The 21378-nt window shown below is 35.3% G+C and overlaps 1 protein-coding gene and 2 long non-coding RNA genes across 20 annotated transcripts in view; 2 read left to right on the top strand and 1 right to left on the bottom strand.

Moving 5' to 3' along the window:
- The window catches only part of amph (amphiphysin), a 116432-nt gene extending 104909 nt beyond the window's left edge, over positions 1-11523 (top strand). For 7 of the 17 annotated variants that reach the window (XM_088643527.1, XM_088643534.1, XM_088643529.1 and 4 more), the window contains 7 exons: positions 1027-1074; positions 1793-1846; positions 2988-3029; positions 5012-5086; positions 7366-7674; positions 9136-9237; positions 10341-11523. In XM_088643527.1, coding sequence (XP_088499653.1) covers positions 1027-1074; positions 1793-1846; positions 2988-3029; positions 5012-5086; positions 7366-7674; positions 9136-9237; positions 10341-10445 — 735 coding nt within the window. In that variant the 3' untranslated portion in view covers positions 10446-11523. Of the gene's footprint in view, positions 1-1026; positions 1075-1792; positions 1847-2987; positions 3030-5011; positions 5087-5574; positions 5641-7365; positions 7675-9135; positions 9238-10340 lie in introns of all 17 variants that reach the window. The other 10 variants (XM_088643530.1, XM_088643537.1, XM_088643539.1 and 7 more) reach the window with 8 other exon arrangements.
- LOC148657369 (uncharacterized) lies at positions 10959-12901 on the bottom strand. The gene is made up of 2 exons (XR_015940956.1): positions 12584-12901; positions 10959-12462 (listed from the first exon to the last, which is right to left on the bottom strand). It is a non-coding gene; the product is annotated as an uncharacterized LOC148657369 (long non-coding RNA).
- A 1650-nt stretch (positions 12902-14551) lies between these two features.
- Positions 14552-21020, top strand: LOC148657370 (uncharacterized). 2 transcript variants are annotated; one of them, XR_015940954.1, is made up of 3 exons: positions 14552-15611; positions 17848-19752; positions 20628-21020. It is a non-coding gene; the product is annotated as an uncharacterized LOC148657370 (long non-coding RNA). The 2 variants fall into 2 exon arrangements; XR_015940955.1 differs by having other exon boundaries at positions 14569-15611; positions 17848-18129; positions 19600-21020.
- Positions 21021-21378: the final 358 nt, after the last annotated feature.

Raw genomic sequence — 21378 nt, forward strand, 5'->3', positions numbered from 1 at the left:
TGATGGTTATGTCTGTGTCACAGATTTATAGTAAAAATGTCCAAAATGTAATGTACATAAGAAGCATGTTTCTGCACATTTAATATAGGCAATGCACAGTACTGTATATGATTTCCAAAATAAGGCAGTTGTATATTTTGGGGCATAAACATTGGTGTTTTGTTAGTGAGTCATAGAGAATAATATATGGTGTAATACAGTTCACATGCTTGAATTATGGCTTGTGTCACTTATTTGTGTTCCTTAAGGGAAGAATGCTAACTCCTCTCACCCACTCCAGACTTAATAAAGTTAATACATTCCAGATTTTGAAATAAATTAGATCGTGTGTGGTGTAGATCAGTATGTACAATCCCTTTCCCTTCTGAAGTCTTAAGATTAAAATGAAGCCAGGGTCATAATGATAATGAACTCAGAACTTGTAGCTCATGTCCAAAGTCCAGGTACTTATAGCATATAGATCCAATGACTTCAATACAGTGTGGCCCTAACTGAGAACCTGAAACAGTGAATTCAGTCCAACAGCTGAGTGACATTATATTATAAGATGAGAAATACTTGCTGTGGATAACTCATTTGAATTGACCCATTGCCTAATATGCCACCAACCTCAACCTCTAAATTTACAAGGATCACATGGGGAAAAAACTCAATAAACCTTAGCTCACAGAAAAATAAAAATGTTAGTATCCAAATTAATTGCACAGCTACTATAGATTGGGCCTCACAATTAGTCATCAATTATCTCTAAATTAAAATGACAAGGTGGCAAATGTGTCTGCTATTTTTATCATTTCATTCAGCTAAACCAGAAGATAAACCTTTTATTGTCATCTTAAGAACTAAACAAAGAACAGTTGTGTTTTTAAAGTGCGAAGAGGCCATCACCAACAGAAAATTAGCCACTCCAGTTCCTTGTTTAGTGCCCTCAAGTCTTGAAATAATTCCATCTTTTTTCAACCTTCATGTGCTAACTCCAGTGTTTTAAAAGTGCAAATAATGATAGCCATGTTTCTTCACACTTAGATTTCAGCAGACGATGTTCAAAGTGATTCTCCTTCTGCAGTTGCTCCGGTAATTATTGCTTATGTCTGCCTGGCATAAGTGAAGCTGAAGCCATATACAGTACTCTACAAAAGAAAAGCTTATATGTGCTTCACATTTGTAGCAAAAAGAAAAATAACAGCAGAAAAATGTTGTCTCTTCTTTTCCTTTGCAAATATTTCTAATCTATGATATGAGATTAACTGTAGTGGTAATCACAGCTGTACAAATACCCAGATATAAAGTGATAGATACTGTATATCTACTGTACCACAATACTTATTATTTAAAAAAACATAGCATAAAGCCAAACACTGTGCTGATGCAGATGTTCACAGTTATGAAAATGTTCTGCTTGTGCATATTGGATTGCAGGAATACAATATCAGATCCACACAGCAGGTGTCTGTATTCCATTTTATTGTGAAATGCGCTTAGTTTACATCAAACTTTCTTTTCAAAATAAGTGTACCAGTCCTTTACTTTTTCAAAAATATTAAGAAGTCAAATATTGAAACACATGAAGGAAAGAAAGGAAATGAGGAACAAAAGAATCATGCAATGAATCACCCTTGATGTTCAATTAAAGATTTTGCAGCTGTAGAAGATGTAATCTGTAATAGTTTTTTGGGGAAAGGAAAATTCTGTTTCTCATTTTTTGGCATAGTTTTCCAGATCCCCACTGGGTTTAATTTCTTCATCTTTGACTGACTGACTGACAGTCTGAATGACTTCTTTCTGCGTGTAGGAAACTGATACCACAGAGGATGCAGAAAAGGAATCTCCCCCAACACCAGCTGTGGTAATTATTACAAAGCTGCATTACAGATGAAATCACTGCCCTCCTGGCACTCCTTAAATGTGTTACTGGGCACAGTTATTGAGCTTTACACCACTTACATAGATTGGAAGCAAAATGATTGATTGCAAAAAACCGTGTGCTTTTGCATTCGCTTCTGTTAAGCAATAGTTTTTTTTAATGTCACCAATCTTTCGTTTTTCTTTTGTCTTTCTACAAATCAGAACAGTAACATTTTGACAAAGACGATGATGGATTTGGCACTAATTTTGACTTCCTTGTGTTAATATATTTTTCTTATTCAGAAGAGAAAAAATGGTATAGAATTTGTGAAATGTCCTAGAATGTCTTACCCCAAACCAGAGTTAGACAACAGCATTGTTCCATCAGGACTTCTATCTACCTGCCAATCACAGATGACTTGACCCAGGTCTTGGTGGCAACAATTGTTTGGCAGGGTTTTCTAGTTTGAATCCTGCCACACAGATACAGGAATTTTGTTTTGTGTTCGTGAAAGATGAGCTGCAAAGGGCATCAAAATCACACAGGGTTGAGATATCAAGAATTTAATAAAATAATAAGTTCTTTAACTTTTCTTTCATTGTCTATACATGAACTTGCCCTCTTTTTTCACACTTAATGACACAGCTGTATAAGTTCTATGTTAGGGTGGGTAGCTGTGTCAGCATGCGTAGGCTGCAAAGGAACAAGTAATAGGTTTGTTCAATGCTGAAAAAAAGAAGAGAGAAAAAACACAACGTTTCGACCGTGGAGCCTTCTTCAGGTGTGAGTTATGTTAAATACTGTTCCTTAAATAAGCATGACAAAATATCCTTGTTTCTTTGGAAACAAGACATGAATGCAATGGTTAAAGCTTTGCTTATATACAGTATCATCATTGTGTGCTAAACGGCTGTTGCCTTCAATATGCTGTTTATTTATGGGAAATATAACAGACAATGTACTGTAACACTGTGTAATATAGTCACCCACTTCTGCATAACCTGTGGGGAGAACACAAACTAAACCACTTGCACAAATCTTTCCTTTCCTGACTGCAGGTGCCTAGCAACCCACCAATGAGTTTGAAACCTGTCTGTTCACATCTGTTTCAATAACATTCTTCATATCTTGTTGAATATAGGCTTCAGCAATGGATGCAGAGTCTCTGAAAGAACAGGCTCCGGTAATTATTCTTAATTAACAAGAAAGGCCAAGCAGGGGCTGCATTTATTTTGTGTCTAAATCTTTTTTTTTTCTTATAAGTGAAAGCCATCTTTGCTCAAAATAGAACAGAAAAAACAGGATGACATTTGTTTCCAGGCTTTGTTTATACCTGCATAATATAACGGATATTTGTGAGATGCTTCTAAAGGAATTACATTGTCTATTGTAGTCTATTCACTACTATAAAAGCTACTGTTAGTAAATTTAATTGATAAATTGGTAGTAAATTGGTAGAATTAAGATACATACACAGCATGTTGCTGTGACCTATTGAACCCACATTTTTATTTTGTGGGATTTACAATGAACATGTGGCTTAAATATACTGTAGATCCATATCATTATCAGAATACTGAGAGCACAGAAAGGTTTTTTTCAACACTTTTAAGTCCTGGAAACAATATTTTCCTGCTGTAGAAATACTTGTCATAAAGTAATTCTACTTTTTCATCATCCCATCACATCATCATCTTCACGGGCTGTGCAAAAAACTTGTATTCTACTTCATAGGTATTTCAAAGTAGATATTAAGCCTACTGTACTTTACATATACTGCAAAATATGTTTAATTCTTACTTTTATAGTCCCACACATTCACTGTGGGCTCTGTTTCTGTCTTGGACGGCAATTTTAAAAATTCAAGCATCATGCATACTTTAGGAGGCTTTCTAGGTATTTTTAGTGTGTAAGATCATTATGTGCCTATATTTACAGAGTATACAGTATATGAATGCAATGCCTGTCTATATTTACACTATATAGAGAGAATATACAGTATATACTCTATATCAGTATTTTAAATTAAAAAAGAATATATGATGAGATCTGTGAACTGATCAACAGTTAAAGGATTCCAAATCAAAAATTGCAATCAGTAATAATGGAGATCTTTCAAAAAGCTTACATTGGAATAATTTTTAGCACATTGAAATAATGTATAGCTTTTGGCTGCTATGTAAAGGCAAAACTTTAACACATTAATGTGTGGAGGGCCTCTTTGAAACTGGAGGTTGGTAAGCTCTCATTGTACAGCTTTTTTGCGCTTTCCTGTCATTCATCTAGTCATTGTGTAAAATGAGAAATTACATTGCTAGGCTGTTTTTTAAATGTAATGTTTCCTCAAGATCAACCGCAGCTTTTCAATCATTCAGTGTATCCCCCTGATTTTTTTACACTTTTCAGACACAGTCCTCTGGTGCCGTTAACCCTCGATGATTCCTTATTTAATTGTCTTTAATATTTTCCATCACAATGTTATTGGTTATAGGACAGTTTTTAATGATATTAAAATTCTCGTTTTAAACAGTAACGAAGGAATTTGTCAGAAGGCATCTGGACTTCACAACAATCACTCCTCATCTATGCTAAGAAAGCTTTGTCTAATCATTGCTGTTGATGACAGATCACATTAGATCAAAAAATAAGTTTTTATTTTAATGAATGGTAACGGAGTTCAGCTGCTGTGAATGGGAATCTGTACTTACAGCCCATGTCAGCAACACTGCTGCTGTTGAACTTGTGTCTCTAGTCCCAAGAATCTTTCCACTTAAATTTCTTTCAAGCTTCCCCCTTATAAAGTACTAAACATATCTCCCATCTTACAATCAAAGCAAAAACACTTGGTAAGGTGTGTAATTGTATCCTTTCAGGATTCATTCTTTGGTTTCTGAGGATGCCACAATTTCTGTACTATTGAAAACTAAATGCAGCAACAAAAAACCCTAACCATTGGAAATTCATGGAAGAAAGAGTTTTTATTTGAGACATGAATAGATATACAGTACTATTTATTTCATATATTTTAATTTTTGTATTAAAATCAAAACAGATTAATCTGTAAGGCAGATGTTGTACTGTATATGGTGGCGCTCATTAATCACAGAAGACATCCGTACATTAAAGATATTTGTTTTTTTTCTGATTGTCATTTTTTGTCACTAGTCAGGATGGGAAACGAAACTATTCATGACATTCTGCTGTTCATATCAACACAGATACTACCAGATTAAAAAAGAGGTACAGTATAGAAACACAACCAATACTGTTTACAGCAAGCAGCAAAAAGAGCTTTTCTCTTTAATTGGTGTGCACTATTGTGTTGGCCCAGTTAATTTTGGTTACTCTTGGGTCATGTTTTGGAAACATCCTTGAGAATTTCTAGTTGCATTTTGTGACTGATACCACAACATTTTACTGAAGATTTTATAAGGGGAAACTGCATTGAAAGTAGTCCTCACGGCGGCCATTTTAACTCGCTGGAAAGATTACGTACAGTACATAGAATGTAAGTACCAGTAAAGTCAAAGCTGAATTACAATACTTCTATCATTAATGCGTGGAACAATAAATCCTACTAACCTCCCCTCAACCCTAGTCCTCCCTAACCACTTCCTCAAGCCAACTCCAGCCCTCTCCCAGATGTTCCTAACTCTTTGGGTATTATTCCCTTTTGCTGTTAAGCATCATGATTGAATATTGGTTTTAATGTTTTAAAAATCTTTTAGAGTATAGTGCCTGAACTAGAAGATGAAAATAAAAAAGAGGTTACTGAAGACACTGAAACCAACCAGGTAGATATCAAATTCAGTTTCATGATTTATAGCTTTAGATGATCTTTCTGTTGTTCCTTTAGTACATCGTCAGGGTTAAAGGTCCTAATTTTTGCTTTTGGGCTTAATCTTGTTTTGTCATTTATTTGCCATTTCTGTATTTTATGATAATTTTAGAAATTCAGGATTATTTTCTTTCCTCCCACGTTTCACTGGAATAAGCCTTTGCCATTTACGCTGGCCTCTGGACAGTACCAGACACTGTTGCCTGCTATTGATGTGATGCTCAGGTTCTTCCAGTCAACTGTTTCTCAAACCAGCTGCAACAGAGCTTCAGTCTCAGTTTATGACCTCACACAGATCACTAATGCATCCTGCACAGTCTCACATGCCCCAGTGACAAGAATCCACTGCTGTAAGGATTTGTGAACCTCAACTCAGTCATTCCTTTCCATTTCAAATCCATGTACCAGCTATTCCTTAAATATTTCACTACCCTGGGTCAGTTAATTATTTGAGCCTCAATTTAGAAATCAAAGGAATATTAGGACCAAATATGAGTAATAATAGTAATAGTTTTAATAAAGAAGCTTTAGAATCCAGCACTTAGAGGTCTTTAATAACATGGACAGGATAATCAAGTCTTTTGAAGAAAAAAGTGATTACTGTCCCTCAAACATTCACTTGAAACATGATCCACTTGAAAAAATGTAATACTAATAAATAACACCATGGTCCTTGGTTTGATTTTTTTCCTTGAATATTGGTGGTTGTAGTATGTTCTTTCTGTGCTCATGTGGATTACCTCCAGGTGATCTGGTTTCCTTCAAATTCACAAGGACATGCTGGCTAGATTTGGTTGGTTATTCAATTTTTTTTCCATCACACTGTGCCCCCATGATTGAGTGACATTTCATCTAGAAGGAGAGTAGTCTTGTCCTCTTGTACCATATGCATCTGGAAAAGGCTCTAGGTTGCTCCAAACATTAGCAGACAGGCAACTTACTGACAAGTGACAGATGGATATTAATAGATAAAAAGTGATCTATTCTTCAACAAATGCATGTGTACCGTGAATGTGTCATGCAGTCAAATCTCAAATCTGCAGTGGAGTCTTAGTGTGCTACTAATGACATACTATGGGTAAATTCCAAACTTTTTATATTGATCCAGTATTGTTCCAACATTAGCAGATGTGGGAATGGAATATATTTACAGTATGTCTAATGACTGGATTCAGATGGCATGATATGATGGCAGTGTAATGTGGCTGTGAGACAGCCACAGCTGAACATCACTGACCTGAGTAGAAAAGGCCTTACATTTTCAAGGCTGCAAGTACTAACGCTTTTTCCTTTCAAAAACACAAGTCTGGAAATTGAGCTCTTAGCCATCTACTGCTTCATCTAATGGCTGCTGTTGTGGACCTTGTTATTAACTTTTGGTCAATTATTTCTTATAAATTCTGCAATGATACAAGAAGGAGGCTTCAGATCTCTGGTATATGAACTATTATTGCAGGTTTCTAATTTATTCAAGCATACATCTCTGGCTTCAAAGCACCCAAAATGCTGGACCAGTTTGTTCTGGGTAATAAATGAGAAGTGAAAGAGAAGCAGTGTCATGCAAAAGATAATCCTTTCGGGGTATGTTTTGAGTAAGTCAGACATGCATCTGGATTCTTTTAACTATGGCATGGCTGCCTGTGTTTGGCTGGTTATAAGTCTTTTGTGGTTCCTTCTCAAGGAGAAGATGCCTATACCCTCAGTGGTCATTGAACCAGCATCCAACAATGAAGGGGAGGAGGAGGACCTGCAGACAGGGGTGGAAGGGGTGTCCAAGGAAGAGGTGTCCAAGGAAGAGGCCGCAGCTGATGGCGAGGCCAGTGTCAACAGCGCTGTTCAAGAAACAGGAGCTTCTTCACCACCTGCCGAGGACAGCCAGCAGGTTAACAAAACTGTTGATATGGAAGCTCCTGGAGCCATGCAGCCCTCTGCAGAGACAAAGACTGAGCCTGCTTCTGCCCAAAGCCTGCCTCCAGGATTCCTCTTCAAGGTAAGTAATTCCTGCTACATATTAAATTCCTTCTTTTGTACTGCACAAGAGCTGAAAAAAGATGTGTCTGGAATAAGGCATGGACTTCAAAAGAATGGACTGGCAGTCAATAAAGCTTTGATTTTTCAGCATCTACTGCACTGTGTGTAAAGGTACAGTTATTATGTGCACACAATCAATAAAAAACTCAAGATGGTTACCAATTACTTGGTAATTACTGTTGCTTTTAGGTTCTTCAGAAAACAAAAATACTCTTCATTAAAATACAACTTTGATTAAAAACCATTTCACATGTAATTAGAGCCACCCTATAAAACCTGATGATACACATGGTGAAAATTTGAAAAATATCGAATTTCTCATGCCTGGTGGTATCACTCAGTGCCATCCAAACCACCTCCCAGATCACACAATCCAAATAATCTCCCTCATGCAGCTCTGTCTTCTTTTCAGTGTGTTCTTTTTGACTCAACTTTGTCACACAAATGTCTTTGTCACCTACAGTAGTTTACTATAGTTGAGTAAAATAATAATTTCAACTGGGTATTAGCCTTCATTCAACGGTCACATCACTGAAGATGTGTGAAAAGTACATTAACATAGTATGAAAAAAAATTAATTTGATAGCTGACTCTTAATCCAATCATAGCACTTTGTCTTGACGTTGCACACTGAATAGATAAGAGGATAATTTATGTTTTCAGATAAGAGTTTCAGCTATATCATACATCATTAAAAAAGAAAAGTATATTGTGTAGATTATATACTGGGCATCAAAAGAAATGAATCACTCTGTATGCTTTTGTGTGTAGTCACAGCACATCGTCATCAGTACATCATCATGATTCATTTACAACAGATGACAGGTCCCAGTACACTGTGTATTGGTAGTTTGATTGAGGAAGCAACTAAACAGTCATTATTTGCAGTTCACCCCATTTCTTACTAATTTTCATCGACTTGAACATTGTACAACAGAATTCAACATTTTGAGCAACACCTCAGGTGGACTTGTCAGATATCGACAATTTTTTTGAATAATTCAAGTTAACATGCTACTGTATATATAAAGAACTTATTCAATGTACAGTACATGAATCGTAGAGTGCATACAGCTTATACATATACAAGTATAGGTTTACAGTATCTCACAAGCTTATGATACAGATGTACTGTAGTTTTGATTGAATACCACAGCTAGAATACCACTACCCATACTGTAGTTATATAATACTTTATGTGTTTCAGGTTTCAAGGGATTCATGGTAATTGAAACCAACGAAGTATTGTAACATTTCAATTTATACTTTTGAAATGATGAGTAACTGAGTTACAGAATTATGTTGTTGCACTTTGATATGAAGGCTTTCTATGGGATCCCATAGAAGACGTACATGTGTGTGATACTATAACTCAGAACTGGAATACAACAATTTACAAACTTACAAATTCCTGTTGCAGGTGGAAGCATTGCATGACTTTGAAGCTGCAAACACAGATGAGCTGAACTTGAAGAAGGGAGATGTTGTATTAGTTATCCCTTCTGAAACTGTGGAAGACCAGGTAAGAGAGATCAAATCCATGTGTTAATGCACTAGATGAACTGCACTTAACATCATACATCTATGCTGTCACATAGATAAAAATACTGCAATTACACCTTCTTTGGTGGTTTTCCATTAATAAATACCTTTTGTCTAGCATCTCTTAACCAGTTCAAATACTCAACACACTAACATTTAATAAATGTATTCATTGTTTTCACTCATTTTATTTTTCAGTCATTTGTTGTTTCTTATTTTCTTGTTTCTAAAAATGGGGTCTAAGCTTAGAGAGTCTGGTGTCTTCTGCTTTTTGCTTCAGCCTGAGTAAACAAATTAAACAATCAACCTAATTATTTACTTATACAGAAGTCTTTTGCAGTTGATGACTCAAAAACCATTGCTCCAGATTAACAGCTTTAAAGGTACTGTTTCCTATGAAAGAGTCTGTATTGCTGTATTACATGTGTGCAGTTAATTAAACAATTAAAATAGTTGTGTAACTGTGAGCTTAAGTGGAGCAAAAAGCCAAAAGACACCTGGTTCACCTGAAATTTAGTTTGAGATCTGTTAAACAACAGTTTGTCAATATGATTACAGGGCTAGAATTGTTTTTGTGGGCTCCGAATGTAATGTGTCTTTTATGTGAGTCCCAGTTTATTTTTCAAATATCTTTGAAATGAATTAACTCAGGTATCACCAATTATGTTGAGGTGTGATGTCTTTCAATGCTACAAAGTCTTGGCAATTACATTGCTAAGAGAGTCAGATAGTAAAAAAGGAGGTGCAAGTTCTAACATTTTTTAACTTGTAGGACAGCATTTTTTTTCTCATTGAACTTGTTTTTATTGCCTTTATAGCCTTTCAAAGACATTGTACAAACATCTGTGAAGTTACAAAACCAGCAGCCTTCCCCCTAGCTGTTGACGTGTGATTGCTACTGTACAGTATATTGTAGATTGTAGATTGCTACTGTATATTTGTTTAAAACATATTGGTAGACCTCAACCTCATCATACATAACCCAGCATTTATAACATAACCCAGCTCCCCATGTCTAGCCTAGAGGCAACATTCTTAGACTTCCTTACTCAGTTTCAGAAATGCGTGCTTCTGTCTTTTCAGGATGCCGGATGGCTGACAGGAATCAAAGAACCCGACTGGTTACAGAATGGGGACATTACTCAGAAGGGACTCTTTCCAGAGAACTTCACTCAGCACCTAGAGTAAAGCACTGTTCCACAGAACCTACAGGAGGCGTAACCAGTCAGAATGACTTCAGAACAAAACCAGCTCAGACTGCTGTCTGTGATGTTGTGGGGAATCCTTTATCAGACAGTTGAAAGTGGGTGATTTTTGAAACGACCCTAAAGTGTGGACACAGTAAGAGAATAGATAAATTAGCAAAGAAAATAGCAGAGCATGATGCAAGGCTGTGGTCTAACATTCTTCTGAAATCAATAAATGAGTATGTTTTTGTTTGTTTACCTGTAAAGCAGCAACACATTTATTTGTGCTTTGTTGGAGCTATGGTGATCCCACATGTAACCCCTAACTGTGAAGACAAATGAAATTCCTCCTTAAGAAAAAATGACCTTATCTTTTCTGCACTAAGTGTATTGTATTAATTTTGTTGCTCTGCAGCAGATTTTATCAGTAATCTGTGGTGGTATATCCTATTTAAAACTTAAGTGTTACACAGACTTTTAAATGTTTTATTTCAGACATAAATGTTATCTTGCATTGTTGTTAGTGTTCTCTGTAGTTTTAAGGCTGAATGTGTGGCTAAGATGACATTTGGTTGATTTTACTCATGAGCAAGACTTGCTGCTCTTTTGCCAAAACAAATATATCAATTAAGATACTGGGTGTATAATACAATTCTAACATAGTGTAAAATGGACTATTGTTTGAAAGAAACAAAACACAAACTAAGCAAATGTAGCAATCTATACAGCAGTGACTCCCCAGTCATAAAATCACAGAATAGAACTGGAAAGGTATTTTCCTAACATCCAAATATAATCTTCAATCAAAGTCATGCTGGAAAAGTATACAAACTTCTTGAGTTGTGTGTTCCGTTACATTTTATGTATTTATTTTTTTTAATTGTCAGACTATTGGAGAGGTGATGGGGTTAGAAATTGGTTATGCAATACGTTTAACTGTTAATATAGTTTCCTTTGTCTTATCTGTTCACTTACAGATGAATTTCCATTCTAGTGTACGTAGTCTCATAAATCTTTTTGTGATGTACATGTTCATGTTTATTTATTTAAAAGTGAATAAAGAATAGTTCTTAAACACATCAGTCACAAACATCCAGTTCATTCCGTAGGCATGCTTCCATCTGCGTTTGTTGTTTTCAAATGGTAGGATCGACATACAGAAATTCGGTTTTATTCGTTGTCGTTGGCGCCACCTTCTGGCAACATCAGCGATAATTTGTTTTCTAAAGCAAGAATAGTCACATGTTTTTCTCCTGAACTACTAGAACTTTGGAAACGATCTTCGCTACAATATGATCCTTAGTATAATTTAGCCTGAAGCTTGACCTTAAATTAAGTTAATAACAATAGAATGTATATTAAATTAGAATTAATCTGTCCTATGACAGTTGTCATCAGTTTTTGTTTGCCAAACGTAGACCATTAAAGAAAAAAGTGATATAAATTACTCTTTATAATTAAAGTAATATAAATCTTACGCTAGAAGGCGATTAACGGCTATTAGTTTTAATATTAAGCAGGTTATAGTAACGCAAATTCGTTCTCAAATTCTCAAGTGATATAGCTATGAATAGTTTATATATATATAAATGCAGTGTGAAAAAAAAATGTAACATCCTGTTAGTAATAACAGCCTTAAAAGTATCATAAATGTAATGGTAAGGTTTGCCATGATAAATAATTAATACACACTCGCTGACCTACTGTAAGTATTGGCGCCCGAGTTAATTCACAACCATTACTGCTACTGTGCTGAATACGTTTTCAGTAAATCGTGAAATCATAAATATGGTTTTCTAATTAGGCCTGAAATTACTTTATTAATACAATTGCTCCAAATTACCTCCGGAACACTTAGAATGCCTATACCCTTAAAATGATGTAAAATATAGAATCAGAAACCTAACTTTGACAGACCATCTATTCAAGACTGAATTCATACTGTAGGTCTTTACATTTCTAAGAGATGTCCGAATCTTATTAAACATTTAAGCAGAATTACATTACAGAAAACAAGACTGCTTAATAGGAGGAAACTAATCTTGGATAAAACAATTTAAGATTCAGACGTAGAAACAGCAGCATTTGAATCTCGTTGCAACATATTATCATCATAAAACATGTTCAATATAGTTTAACGTTTTTTCGTTACTCTTTACTTTTCACTGAATACTCTGTCCGTTACATAGTGTCAAAAAGATATGCAAATTGATTTGCAGATTTCTTCAGAAATGGTAATCGTTTCAACAAAGATCGCATTCCAATTCATTTCATAAGTGTTCCTTCCTGAGGAATTCTAGATACAGTTATACCTAAACTTTTAAGACAGATATTGATTTTGTGAAGGCTAAAAACCACTTAATACATGTTAATATTAAATTAACGTTAAAACCGTGGGACCAAGTGACAAGCCCAGTGTTATCCGGCTTTACTGAAGCGGAAATTACGCCATTATCAGTGAAGAACTGTCCATGGTGCTGATCAACTGGGCTTCAGAAATCCAGTTTCAGGGCTCACCTTAAAAAGTAAAATTACTGTATAAAACAAAGTGTGGTACTGTACCTTCTTTAAATTATACACTTCATTTTTAGTATATAGACGAGATAATTTCGTTAACATCATTTAAAATAATTGAACAATCCCTAAAATCATCGAGTGTGATTAACGGAAACTAGTATTGACTGCAAAACCATAAAAACTACAGTAAACAGTATATGCACCCTCACATGAGCAAAATAGAAATATAATAAAAGCCTACAGTATAGCACTATGATTTTTTATTCATCTAAATGTTTTGCGCTTATCATCCAGAAACAGTAAGATTTTGGTTTTACTATAAATTACGGGTGTATATACATATTAATCTAAATATATATATATAAAAGAAACTGGGATAGACCGTTTTTACATAAACCGTTGTTAACGATGCCATTTTAATGTTTAGCTTATTAAACTCAAAACCTTTTTTCTCTTGCAAATAAACCGGAAACCACCTAATACGAGTAAAAATATTAGTCTTCCGCTGACAAATGTTAAAATACACTACCTACTATTAACTACAGTTTTACTAGTAAGTAACTATTAACTACTTTTGTTGTTTTCTCAATCAAAACCATAATTTATTTTAAATAATTTTTGAATTAATTGTAAATTCAATCTGGAAAAATAATAAAATACAAACGAATGATTAATCGTATCTAATATAAATTTTGTTTTACTTACTGTACATGTGCTGTAATTTGAGAAAATTATTTTTTTATTCGGATTTTCACTTGAGGCGGTTACAGATATCAGAAGGCAAAATAAGATTATAAACGTTAAACTAGCTCAATTGCATAAGGTGAGTACAATTTAATAACGATTTTTATTACTTCTCACAGGAAATGCGGTGTTTCTAACAAAACCATTGAAATATCGTCAAGTATCCAAAAGAAATACGCGTATTCATGATTACAGAACAAAAATAAACTAAAATAACCGCGGCTTCTCTAATTTGCTTGGAAATGTATTTGCTCACGACGAACAAAATTCCCATTGTTTAGGTTCAGATTTTAAATTAAACTTTGCTTTTCCACATACTGTAGTTTGTGATTGACGTTTTTAGGATACAGTACATCACCATTCTCCAATATATATACAAAGATCTTCTTTAATTTTTTTGATAATCCTTCTAATCGTTATTAATCATTTTTTACATTAATCAGAGTCTGCAAAGGCTTCGTTACAAGCAACTCAAGGTAAACTTTACTTAAATATCATTAAGTGTTGTGTTACCTAATTCATCACATTTAGCAGTCAAATCAAGTTTTCCTTGCCATCATCATTAATTCCTCGCTACTCGCTTAAAGCGCTAAAAGGTTACTTTTAGTACTACAATCTTTATCGGGATTAACTGTTGGTTTATAACAAAATGGGTGAAAGGTCAATAAAATATCCCAGAAGAATTAAGTGTAGAATGTAGTATAATGCAGTACAGCAGTGTATGTCAAAGATTGAAATGCGTTTTTGTGGGTAACTATCGGTAGCTCTTATCATCTGAGTCTCAGATAGTTCATAAACCCATGCTACATTAAATGCTACAGTATACAGTATATACAGTATAAAAGAAGCTTTGCTTGTGTATCTTATCCGTGTTTTTTTTTCCAAGCTTACTCATACTGTATCTGTTAAAAAAAATATTAACACAGTTCAAGGGAATATTTTTCCCCGGTTGTAGTTCGAAAAGAAGCGAACGTGTTTCTATTACAATAATAAGAAGAAGTAAATAAAATAAATAGTACAAATAGCATGAAATTGACATGATCTAGCCTTAATAATAAACAAAGGCAGGCGTAAAAAGGGGACAAACTATATGCACCAATTTTAAAAGTTCACACCACATACAGTACATCATAGAGCAACTTAAAAACTTACCCAGTTGAAACAGAATTCAGGTTCAAGTTCAACTGAACGGCTTTAAAGCTATACGATTAATAACGAGCGCATTCAGAAGTGCCAAAACATGACTGGGAGTTGAGTTACAGTATAGTTACTGTGTGACTAGGTTATATTCACCTTTACTCCTCCTTGTATAATTTCACATTTTCTGTGTCTTTGCAAATAGCAAACCTAAACAATTGCATGTTCTGTTGACTGCCCACAAGTTGCGCCAAAACCAAGTAATGTTGCTTGCTCCTTCTAAATATTCAAATACACCAGATGCACCAATCTTTTTGCTATTTTTCATTTGTGCTGTGTTAATGGGATAGGTTCTAATATTTAGCGTGGGTAGAGTATACAGTATTGTTTACTGGTAGTGTGGTAATGAACTTTCAAAGATACAGTGTACTTGTACATGCAGCAAACTACAGTATTTCACAGGGGGTATTTACAATATTATCTATTTGGATGTTATTTGTAGTCAGATTTAATATCCCTGTGTTGTATATGAAAATTCGTTTATAAAAATCCCTACAATGCTTCTGATTGTAAATACTGTAGATGTCGCAATGCGGAAAAAAGTGACTGTGTCAGCTGTTAACCGCAGACGCTCTGCTTAGTCTGTAAGACTGGCAGAAATATGCAAAAAGATCTCAGAGGCATTACGGGTTTGAGGACGGTTTTTACTGCGGCCTGGTAGGCTACAGAATGATTCCTCACCTTTTCTTGTTGGCAATATTTTGGTGCGGTAAGTAACAAAAAAAAAAAGAGTTCACTAAATAAAACAACGCTGCGTAACTTAATGCTCTCATTACTTTCACAGGTAGGTGCTCCGGGTTTTCTATCACAAACACTGAAATATCTGTCAGTGTTTCCAGGGATCAGCTTGTGTCTCTGACATGTAAAGTGGAAAAAGAGTCGTTTAAAGACGAACCCATTCACTGGTACCGTCAAACGCAAAGCGGTGGCAAAATGGAGTGGCTGCTCTATATCGCTTCGGAGGCAAAACAGGAGACGAACACCGACGGAAAAGCGAGATTCTTTGCCAAGAAATGGAATGACAAGAATTTGTGCACTCTTAGAATAAACAGCGTTACAGACCAAGATGCGGGCTTTTATTTCTGCGCCTCTTGGGATCGCACATTGTTCATATGTATTGGCCACGTCAGTCAAGAAAGTGCAAACTAAACAAAAAAAAAACGAATTTGGACTGTAGAAGTTGATATTTAGGATACAAGGCCAAATGCGACGCAAAATCAAAATTAATTTACAGGAAAACGTTAGCATACAGGTACCAAGTGGTTGGAAGTACTGTATAAAACCTGTATTACATACAGTAGGTACAGTAGCACAAAACGCTAACGTAGACTTACAGTAGATTTACCTTGCGCGTTGCAAGTATTTAATAACCTATCACCTACTCTGGGATTTATTATTATACTGTATGATATTATGGATTCTGGTCTCTTTTTCCTGTCTTAGAAAGTGTGGGCCATAAGTGAGGTCAAAACCTCACTTATCCAAGAGTCCCTGCAAATGTAATCCTCTCAAAACATATTGTAGTCATTTTACCCACGAATGTGAAACCTAACGTAGTAAAGGTGTGTGATTTTCAATTCGTTTCAGATCATTAAAAAAAGAATTCAGGAGAGTTCGAAAGTTCGTGTATACAGATGCATGTTTGTCTTTGTACAACACAGATAGCCTGTAGCTTTAGTGTCTTTTTACTATGCCCGGATTTAGAATTCTCTCCAGTACGTCTTTGACTTTATCCTTTTGACCTTCCTAATCCCATAGATTACATTAACGGCTTTACATCTCATCAACTCTTCTCCAAAAAAGCGAAAAAAAAAATATGTTAAAGTGTTTGAGTTTATATCCTGCCACAGAGCGCCTGGACCATTAACAACCTTAATTACCACCATAACAGTTTGATCCAAACCCGTTGGTAACAAGGCAAGTACGACACCATGACCTGGACCGAGGTTTATTACAAATAAAACTGTAACCGTGGTGCACATAATAAAAGATCTAGGCTGATTTACAGTACATACAGACACACAAAGCAGCAGACTCGTAGTTTCTCCAAAAAGACCTTCGACAACTCACATAGTGTATCTCGGTGCCGCAAGAAGAGTTCCGATATCTTTCCACACCGGGCTTTTTTTTTTTAATCCTCTAATGAATTGGAGTCCGAAGTAATTAAACTTGTATTATCTAACGCGTCGCACTGGACAGCGTAAAGCTCATACAAGAGTGACTTTTATGAAAAACTTAAGGGGTCCCTTTATTAAAACACCGTTTCCTGAAAACTATCAATGCATATTTATCTTCCCTTTTACAACTGGATATTAATAGTGCAGTGAGTGCGTGAAGTAAACCACAAACGGGATGTGTATGAAACACTGACTGCAATATACAGTACAATATGCATAGCGTTCTGAGAAGCATTAGTTTTGGAGGCCGCACTGTATGACAGTCTGGTACTGTACATCATGCTTCTTTACCTTTTGTTGGTGGTGATATTTTGGCCAGGTAGGTACAGTAACAATTAACTGTTTGTACTGTCCATTCACTAAATAAAATTAAAGATACATTTTCTCATAACTTTTCACACTCAATTGCTTCGATTTAATCTGTTGACACAGTTTCACGTTTGTGAGTGCGCAATTTATTATTTTGTTTCTTTAATCCGAGTTTACAGCCGCATTCTCTAGCATTTTCTACCATATAGAACACGGAAATCATTGACGTTAAAACACATCGCTTTAATCTTTTTTAATATAAAGTCAATTAAAAGCTTATAAAGGCTAATATAGGCTTGTAACTTAACAAACATTAACAAAGTTAACATTTAAAGGACAGGTTTGTCCTCTTTTAATCTATAATTTACAGTACAACGTTTAATATTATAACATTAAATATTTTTTAGCTTCTTCACTGGCTAGCTGAAAATAAGTTTCCATTCTAATATTGTTTTTCAGATGAATGCAAAGGAAAAGTGATTGTCCAGTCTCCGTATTTGATGACTAAACAGCTAAGAAAGACCGCAATTCTGAATTGTAAACTTGAAGGAACGAACATCGACCGTGAAAGTATTCACTGGTACCGACAACAGGGCTCCACGATTGAGTGGATTCTTTACTTTGCTTCGAAAAGTGAAAGGAGAACAGCAGACAACTTCGGAAACAGATTTGCAGCCTCGAAATCGAGCCAGTCCAACTCCTGCTCGCTTACCATAATTAACATCAGAGAAACAGATGGAGGTACTTACTTCTGTGCTGACTACAGTACCAGTCTCACGGTGGGAGCAAGTATTATCTCCTTTAGACAAAAATCTCTAAAACGTTCATGTTCTTGTATAATTGCACATCTAAGAGTCTAAAGGTATACTGTATATCTGTTGTAATTTGCAAACTGCAAAGGAACTCGGAATTTAGTCTGTTGTTAACAAAGTAACAGCATATCCCCTTATTTTTGACAATATTAAAAATCTTGTTACGAAGATGGAGTATCTAGACTTCCAGAAATTAACTTGTGTGATTTAAAATAGCGAAATAAGATAAATATTTAAATTGAAAGAAGATACTTCCCTAACTCTACTGAATCCTTCAAACAGTACCAAGCACCCAGGTCTACTTATCTATAACTACATCAAGCCCTTGTAAATTTCATATACTGTACCTTTGCAATTCAGTCAGTCTTTTACTACTGTATATTGTGGGTGATGTAATTTTATGCAATTTTATTTCAATAACTTTTTTTCTGGTTCTTGTTTTTTCTGGCATGGAAGTTGCAGGCACTGCCAGCCTAAAAGAGTGCAAATGAAATGGGCTATTTCCCACTTTTTGCCAACACAGAAAATGAGGCCTCCTGTCTCTTGTTTTCTCTCATTTTTCGGTCTGCAGTTGTTGACCAAATGGATTCTACAATTTTTCCAAAAGCAATGAATCAAGAGTTCACATGCTTACGGTTTGAGTGAGACTCCCTTTTTGTAGTCTAATGCAAAAACTCATCTTGTTGGTGAAGTCTGATGAATTTGTATCTGGTGGATGTCTGCCGTGATTAAAAAAAAACAATAGACAAATCAAACATTTTATGTTCCCTATTGTAAATCATGTAGTTTACTTTCTTGATCTGATATTTATTTGGTAAATTAAGTAACATGAGGATAGATTAACATCAACAATTGTGAACTTGAAACCAATTTATATAGCAGGGCATTATAAATCACTTGAGTAATTTAAGCGGAGTATGTTGCTCAATGGTACAGCAGCAGTGGTGATTAGGAAATGTACAATGTAAGCAGATAAAGTGGCCAGACTGTTCCACACAGCTGCCTAAAGGTTGCAATCCACAGCTGTGGTTCCCAGTCCTGATCCTGGTGACTCACACACCTGCTGTTTTTTTATTTAAACTGAGCCCTCAGTTACACAGTCAAACCCTTCATTGACTTAATAATAATTAGATTATTTTGAACTGTCTGTTCCCAGCTCTTAAATATGTTGGAGTTTTCATTGTAAGTGAAGTACAATCCCAAGCTTGTGAAACAAAATGAAGATACTGTATTCCAATGAAGCAGCTTCTAAGATCAAGTAAGGCTTCAATTATCTAACTGTGGCATGGGGATAAAAGCCAGCAAGTGTCTGGGCCTGCAAGACAAGCCTTTTGAATCCCCTGCTCTAGAGAGTCTAATCTTGCTGTCTGTGTTCAAATCTAACCTTTCTTCCACACAGCTCCCATTCAGAGGTTCTCCATAAGGCAAGAAATCAAGTGGATAAGTGGGCAAATTTTGAATATCGTGTGAAGGGGTTTTCAGTGCTGACAGCTGATGAAAATAATAATAATATGCCTAAAACTGAAGAACACACACATTGAAATACAAAATAGTAGGTTTTCACACTGTGCAGTCTAAAGCATGTACTGTACAGTATGTAGCTTTTATAAAGGGTCAAAGGATCTGATCATTGGATTAAAAACACAATATCTGTTGTAAGTTACCAAGAAAAAATCATTGACAATACATCCAAGCTTCAGAAATTACGTTCCCTATTGGTAGGGCTATCCTCTTGATTCTTTTAAGATACTGTATGTTCTACTGTATGCTTTCCATAATTTATTAATACTGGCTATTTACAGTAGCTTGTTGTTTTTCATACAAGATTCTCAAGCTCATTCATGTGTTAGCTGAACTGTTTTTAATTAAAATAAAAGCGGAATGTTTTAGATCTTGGAACCTTTTTATTTTTACATTTACAAATGCGTTTATGGCTACCTCTAAATATGTGCATGAACTATGCTATTATTGTGCTATTTTCAAAACGGGTCCAAGATTTAAGTGCTCCCAGTTTGTTAAACTTACAATTATTTTCTTGGCTATCAAACAGCTCTTAAAATAGTTAATACAAACATCTTCATGTGTTTCATCCCAAACATCATCATTACTTAAAAATGGAAGATTGTAGGCACAGCTACAGTACAACAATATATTCCCTTTGTCCATATACTGTATCTCCTGTCAAAGGGTTTTAACATCATACCTACTGTACATAGAGAGCTGAGTAAAACCAGACACAGAAATGTACTGTACTTTAGATCCATGAAGCTGTACCTCAGAACATTGAACACATGGTTGTGCTCTAGGCACCTAAAATGTGCAGTGGATATGCAAATCTATCAATTATGTTGTCAAGCACAGCAATAAGTGTATAACTATTAAAAATGTAACCACAATGTTCTGTAAAACAATATTTTGTTTTTGCAGCATGGACTGATCACCCGATGAAAACCTTTTTTGTACAAAGTGAATGGCAGGCCATGATGACATTACACTGAAGACGGAGTGTGATGTGCTGACAGGACAGGGCTCTGCTAAAGTGTATCATTTAAGGTTTCCACACAAACACAGACTAAAAAACTTGTTACCAGGCTATTGTTCACGTCAGACCGTATGTCCAGACAAGCTACCAAATAAATTCCAACACTTACAGTACGTTATGTGGAGAAAAGTGAACCGAAGAGAGTTATCTGTTGTAAATTAATGTCAGGCTATCTTTTGTTTGGGGAGTGATATTTAAAGTTACTGTGCATTCCATGTGCAATCAATGTTGTTATTAATAATCTAGAACACAATAAACTGTGATTGTATCTATGATAATACAGTTTTACATCAGTGTTGTTGAAAAAGTCATCTATGTGAAAAATGCAGTTAATTCCTTATTCCACATGATAGGATGATAAACATATAGGCACTGAATAAAGTAGGTACCAAACATTGTAGGTCCTTTGAAACTGTAGCTTCCTTCCCTTACATGTGTAGAGCTTGACAAACATGAACTTTAAGATCATAGAAAATATATATTTTTTCAAAATGTGTGAGATTATACATACAGAGATAAAATAAGATCAGTTTATTGGCCACATACTGTACAATTTCTTGTATTAGGAATTTGTCTTTTCACATACTGTACCCCAACTTGCTCTCCATGAGTCACACAGACAGGGAGAGAAGCTTG

Source organism: Lepisosteus platostomus, chromosome 8 (assembly GCF_059453375.1).
Source record: "Lepisosteus platostomus isolate fLepPlt1 chromosome 8, fLepPlt1.hap1, whole genome shotgun sequence".
Lineage (NCBI taxonomy): Eukaryota > Metazoa > Chordata > Actinopteri > Semionotiformes > Lepisosteidae > Lepisosteus > Lepisosteus platostomus.